At 50.7% G+C, this 5,498-nt stretch overlaps 1 protein-coding gene across 2 annotated transcripts in view; it reads left to right on the top strand.

Annotated features, from left to right (window-relative positions):
• The window catches only part of PRRG3 (proline rich Gla (G-carboxyglutamic acid) 3 (transmembrane)), a 7,075-nt gene extending 2,461 nt beyond the window's left edge, over positions 1 to 4,614 (top strand). The window contains exons 1-4 of one of the 2 annotated variants that reach the window (XM_011971382.1): positions 1,330 to 1,688; positions 1,807 to 1,844; positions 3,019 to 3,179; positions 3,530 to 4,614. In XM_011971382.1, the coding sequence (XP_011826772.1) occupies positions 1,838 to 1,844; positions 3,019 to 3,179; positions 3,530 to 4,057 (696 nt within the window). In that variant the 5' untranslated portion in view covers positions 1,330 to 1,688; positions 1,807 to 1,837 and the 3' untranslated portion in view covers positions 4,058 to 4,614. Of the gene's footprint in view, positions 1 to 1,329; positions 1,689 to 1,806; positions 1,845 to 3,018; positions 3,180 to 3,529 lie in introns of those variants that run through there. The other variant, XM_011971383.1, reaches the window with a different exon arrangement.
• The last annotated feature ends 884 nt before the right edge of the window (positions 4,615 to 5,498 follow it).

The raw sequence follows: 5,498 nt of genomic DNA, 5'->3' as shown, positions 1-5,498 counted from the left end.
CTTTCTTTCTTTCTTTCTTTCTTTCTTTCTTTCTTTCTTTCTTTCTTTCTTTCTTTCTTTCTTTCTTTCTTTCTTTTCTTTCTTCCTTTCTTCCTTTCTTCCTTTCTCCCTTCCTTTCTCCCTTCCCTTCCCTTTCCTTCCTTCCTTCCTTGCTTCCTTCCTTCCTCTCTCTTTCTTTTCCTTCTTCTTTCTTTCTTGCTTTCTTGCTTTCTTTTCTTTCTTGCCCAAATTGGAGTGCAGTGGCGCAATCTCGGCTTACTGCAATCTCCGCCTCCCTGGTTCCAGTGATTCTCCTGTCTCAGCCTCCTGAGTAGCTGGGACTACAGGCGTGCATGGCACCGTGCCCAATTAATTTTTGTATTTTTAGTAGAGATGGGGTTTCACCATTTTCTGGTCAGGCTGGTCTCAAACTCCTGACCTCAGGTGATCTGCCCACCTCAGCCTCCCAAAGTGTTGGGATTACAGGCATGAGCCACTGTGATAGCCTAAATTATTGATTTATATCCCAACTGTTTGCCAAAAGGATTAGGTGACATATTATACATGCACAATAAGACACTGAAAACATAAATAGAAAGCTGTATACCACATCACAGGAGAGAAGCATATGTGCTTAACAACTGGGCTTCCAGTGTGCCTGTACTTGACTGGCAATAGTGACGCTGTACTTCCTGGCAGCCTAGGCAAAAAGGAGGGCTCAATGGATTCCGCAGTTCACGTGTCTTGCAACCAGTTAGTCATAAAACCAGAGCTTCTGCTTGGGGAGGGGAGCAGTGGGGTGATTGCTCCCAGATGTGGACAGCTCAGCAAGGGCTCCAGAGTGTGTGTATGAGTGGGCGTGTGTGTTGTGGGGAGGGACAGAGGGAGCAGTGTGCTGTGACCACGGTTTAAGTACTGGCTGGATAGCTCCTTAGCAGGAGAAAGGCTTTCGGACAATAGCTCACATTAGGGGCAACTCTTCTAGTTGGCATCTGAGTGTTGGTCATCTAAATTCATGTCTTGATACTCTACTGCTATAGGATTTAATGCAAAGAGAGAAGAGAGGCCTGGTTCCAGAACATTCCAGGTATCTTGCCTCTTTGTCTGGTGAAGATGAACACAGTGGGTCACCTGGGCTTGGGTCTTCTGGATATGCCTGGGAATATGAAGAATGCAGCATTGCTGTGCATGGAGGATGAGACCCTGTAGAAGATGTGTCAACTGAAGATTGCTGTAGGCTAGTCCCAGCAGGGCAGTGACTTTTGAGATGGTTGATGATGTGTTAAGCTTTGTTTTCAGGGAACGTGCTTGTCATTGGAGGTATCTGTGACTCACCATTGTGATCAAAATTAGTTGTGAATTCTGGTCCTGCCACTGTCACTGTTGATTTGCTTAACCTTGTCTGAGCACGTCTCTCTGGGCTTTATTTCCTCATCTATCTCTGAGGTCCTTTCCAACTGGAAGTTGCAAAGATTCATTGAGGGGAGCAAGGAAGGAGGAGCCTCAGTCTGCAGGAGCTTTCCTTTCTTAAAGAAAAAGGTCAACCCCTAGTTCTTATAGATGCTCAGAACATGTTCTTGGGGGAAAACGCTTAAAGGTTTGCTTTGGGCCCTGCTGGGCCTGGGGAGGTCTCTGGAGAAGAGCTTGGGGCAGAATCAGAAGCAGCAGAAGCTATGGGTGGCTGCATGGAGGATGATGCACCCCACAAGGTGCTGCTTCAACCTTTTGACCAGGCCAGTGGGAAGGGGGCACATCCTAGAGCCAAGAGGGTTCCCTGTAAATTTCTAGATATGGTTTCACTGCAACTTTGCTTTTCTCTTACTCCAGAGAAGTGAGACCCTGGAGCTGAGGGAGCATCATGGCAGGTGAGTTTTTCCAGACCCGGGCAGAGCCGTGGAGGGTCATGCTTAGGGGTTCATGAGTCAGGTTTCAAGTCCTTCCCAGCTTCCCTGCCCCCCACCCCCCAAGTGGCCCTGTAGCCATTTTCCAAATAGCTGAGTAGCAGTTTTGCCCTCTCAACACTTTGGCTCCCTTCTGGAGCATATGTTACTTGTAGATGTGTACCTACCCAGACTTGCCTGAGTGACACTAACGTGACAGGCCATAGGACCTGGGGAAGGGTGCTTGCCCACTGGCAAAGACATGCCAGCTTGGGCATCCAGGGGGAGTTGCTTTACATGGGAACCAGGAAGTCCCACCTCTAGGTGAACAACAGGAGCAAACGTCACCTCTTCCTTCATCCTTCACAGTCTCAACTTAGGCTTATGTGGGTGCAGAGCTCAAGCTATTCTGGTCAGCCTGGTTGTAGCTGGGTCTCTGTCTCTGGAATAAGTAGATATGCGCACCATCCAAAGACAGTATTGTAGGGGGAGTCTGTGCCCTGTCTGTAAAGGCTTAGACTCTCCATCTGAGCCCTGCTACTTCCCATCCCCAGAGGTGCTCTTAGGCTCGTGTATGCCCACTTGTCTGATCTAGCCCAGGCTGGCTTTGCATTAGGCTTTCTTGAACAAGACTATTGATGCCAGACAACCTGGTGGCACAGGTGGATGTTCAGGTGGAGGAATGCCACCCTGGTAGAGTCTTCCAGGATTATCTGGTATTAGTTCTACCAGTATCAGCCTTAAAGAGGAATACATTCTCATTGCAAGGGCTCCAACTTTCACTTTTCAAGGTGATGCAAAAGATACTGGAGATTTAGTCACTGAAGATTGCCTACTCACAGTCCTTATTCTTTATTGTTCCTGTGCAACGTGCACTTTCCTTGCAGTTGGCTCCCATTTTCTTCCATGTAACCAGGGGCCTGAGCCTTGTTGGGGCCATGGTATTCTAGACAGGTGTATCATGGCACCATAGAATGTCAGCCTTTCTATCCCTTTTACAAAGGGCTGGCCATGTCCTTTGATCAGAAGCCTAGTGTCTTGCCTACTCACTCGGCCTTGTTTCCCTGCGTAATTATGCTTCAGTTGCTGGGCTGGGCCTGGTTTGAAGGAGCCCCTGGGCATCTCCCCATTCCAGGCCTCAGTAGGGCTCTCTCTTCAGTTTTTCTGGAGGCCAAGGATGCCCATTCGGTCCTGAAACGATTCCCTCGTGCCAATGAGTTCCTGGAGGAGCTGCGCCAGGGCACCATCGAGCGAGAGTGCATGGAGGAGATCTGCAGCTACGAGGAGGTCAAGGAAGTGTTTGAGAACAAAGAGAAAACGGCATGTACCACCCTGGGGCTGGTTCTGGGAGTAGAAGTAGCCTCAGGAATAACAAGAACAGGCCCTGGTAATGCAGATGAGTCAGAAGCAAGGAAAGCCACCCAGCGTAAGGCATAGCCACTAGGGCCATCAAGGAGCAGATAAAGTCCGTACAGTCCCATTGTCTGACTCTTTGGGGGTCCTCCTCACTTGGGAGCATTGTCCTTTGCCCTTGGTACATTCTGCTGCCTCTCTAGTAACTCTCTGAGACAAGTCAGATGGGGAAGGGTAGGAAGCAGCAGACTTACTGAAGGTCTCTGAGCCCACCTGGAGCTTGAGCTTCTCGTAAGTACCCCTTTTTTCTTTTGCAGATGGAGTTCTGGAAGGGATACCCAAATGCAGTATACTCAGTCCGAGACCCCTCACAGAGCTCAGATGCCATGTACGTGGTGGTACCCCTTCTGGGGGTGGCATTGCTGATTGTCATCGCCTTGTTCATCATCTGGAGGTGCCAGCTGCAGAAAGCGACCCGTCACCACCCCTCCTATGCTCAGAACCGGTACCTAGCCAGTCGCGCCGGGCACACCCTCCCCCGGGTCATGGTGTACCGGGGTACCATGCATAGTCAAGGGGAGCCTTCTGGGCACCGAGAGGCAGTGAGCAGCCCCCAGGTGGTGGTGGGGCCCAGTCGGGGGGGCAGGACCACAGTCCGACTCGAGAGCACTCTCTACCTCCCTGAGCTCTCTCTCTCCAGACTGTCCAGCACCACCCCTCCCCCCTCCTACGAGGAGGTGACTGCGCCCCAAGAGAGCAGCAGTGAGGAGGCCAGCATGTCTTACAGCGACCCACCCCCAAAGTACGAGGAGATAGTGGCCGCCAACCCTGGCGCTGACAAATAGTGGGACGTTTATGCCCTGTCCCGGATGAACGCCTCTTTCTGAGGTCTCATATTTTCTTTTGAACTTTTTAAAGACTGTGCCACCACAAAACAGCCTTAGCCTCCTTGTTGCCAAATAATTCCCTAACTGCGGAGTTTTAGGAAGTCAGCTGTCACAGACAAGTGGGGAGGGTGGGGGTAGGGACCACGCATGAGTCAAAGCTCCCGGAAGAGCCAAAGGCCAAAGTGCCCAACTCTTTGGGATGACCCCCAAGCCTCCAACATCCTGTCTTTCCATCAGGAACTGGCTTCTCTTATGCCAAAGGAATCACCCCATTGAGTTGATTGTAACCAGAATGTCCAAAGGCCCGGCCCGGGGGCTGTGGGGCTGGCTGGAGGCCTGTGTGTGTCTGGAGCCCTGGACCACAGGGGTAAGGGAGGGAAGCCAGCCTTTCAGCACCCCTTTCCCTCCACAGTTCTGTGCTTTCTGTCCTTGCTTATATTTGGAGGACAGGGACAAGGATTGAGCAAAAACAAAGTGAAAAAAATCATGACAAATAAATAATGAACACAATAGAACAAAACTCTAGCACCCGGGCCGTTCATAGGAGGCCAAGGGAAATTGATCACATGGATCTGTGATGCCCACCTGCCCCAAAACCTGTCCCCACATTCCTGGAAGGAGGACAGGGTGTGTGAAGCATGAGGGCCAGAGGGCTGGGTGGCAGAGTTTCCTCATCCACATTGACCAAGGGGCCCACGTGGACTCTGCCATTCAGTTTCTAGTGTGCTTGTCTCTCCAGACATGTGGACCAGCTGTGTTCAAACCACTACCCACTGGCATGAGCCTACTTTTTGTGAATGGTGCATTGAAATTGAACTTCAGATTGAGAATTTCTCCTTAATGATGGTGCCCATCTCGGGAGAAGATCCTAAAGTGTCCCTTTTAAAACACTTGTGGAGAAGCCTGTGGCCTGGAGTCGAAGGCCCATTTGGGGTTTGCTCTGCTGTTGCCAGGTGCCAGTCTGTTTTCAATGAGGCTTTGGACAGCAGTAGGGCAGAAGGCACCTGCCCTTTAACTGTCAGTGACCATGCTAGACACTGTTGATACCGCCTCCCCCTACTTCTGTCTCCATCCTCTTGACCTCGACACCAAACCATTTCTCCTCTGTGGTGCTTTAAAAACTGTAGCAAATTTTTGTGTGGTGCAAGAATGCATGGCCTGGGTCTATTGGCAACCACAGCAGTTTAAAACTCACTCAGTTGACAAGCTTCTTTCTATCAAAATATCTCTCTAAGGCAGACATTGGGACTCATTCCTTGAATGCAGCCCTGCCTTCAGGCCACAGAGGACTTCTGGAGGCTGCTATAGCCCTGAGGACTTGCCCTGGGACGTGCTTCCAGTGAGAAGGCTTGTGTCCCTATCCCAGTGAGGCCACCAGCTTGGACCACTCGACCCTGTG

The sequence above is a fragment of the Mandrillus leucophaeus genome, unplaced genomic scaffold (assembly GCF_000951045.1).
Source record: "Mandrillus leucophaeus isolate KB7577 unplaced genomic scaffold, Mleu.le_1.0 Scaffold1218, whole genome shotgun sequence".
Classification (NCBI taxonomy): domain Eukaryota; kingdom Metazoa; phylum Chordata; class Mammalia; order Primates; family Cercopithecidae; genus Mandrillus; species Mandrillus leucophaeus.
The sequence above is the reverse complement of the archived record's forward strand: the minus strand, read 5'-3'. Positions and strand labels throughout refer to the sequence as shown.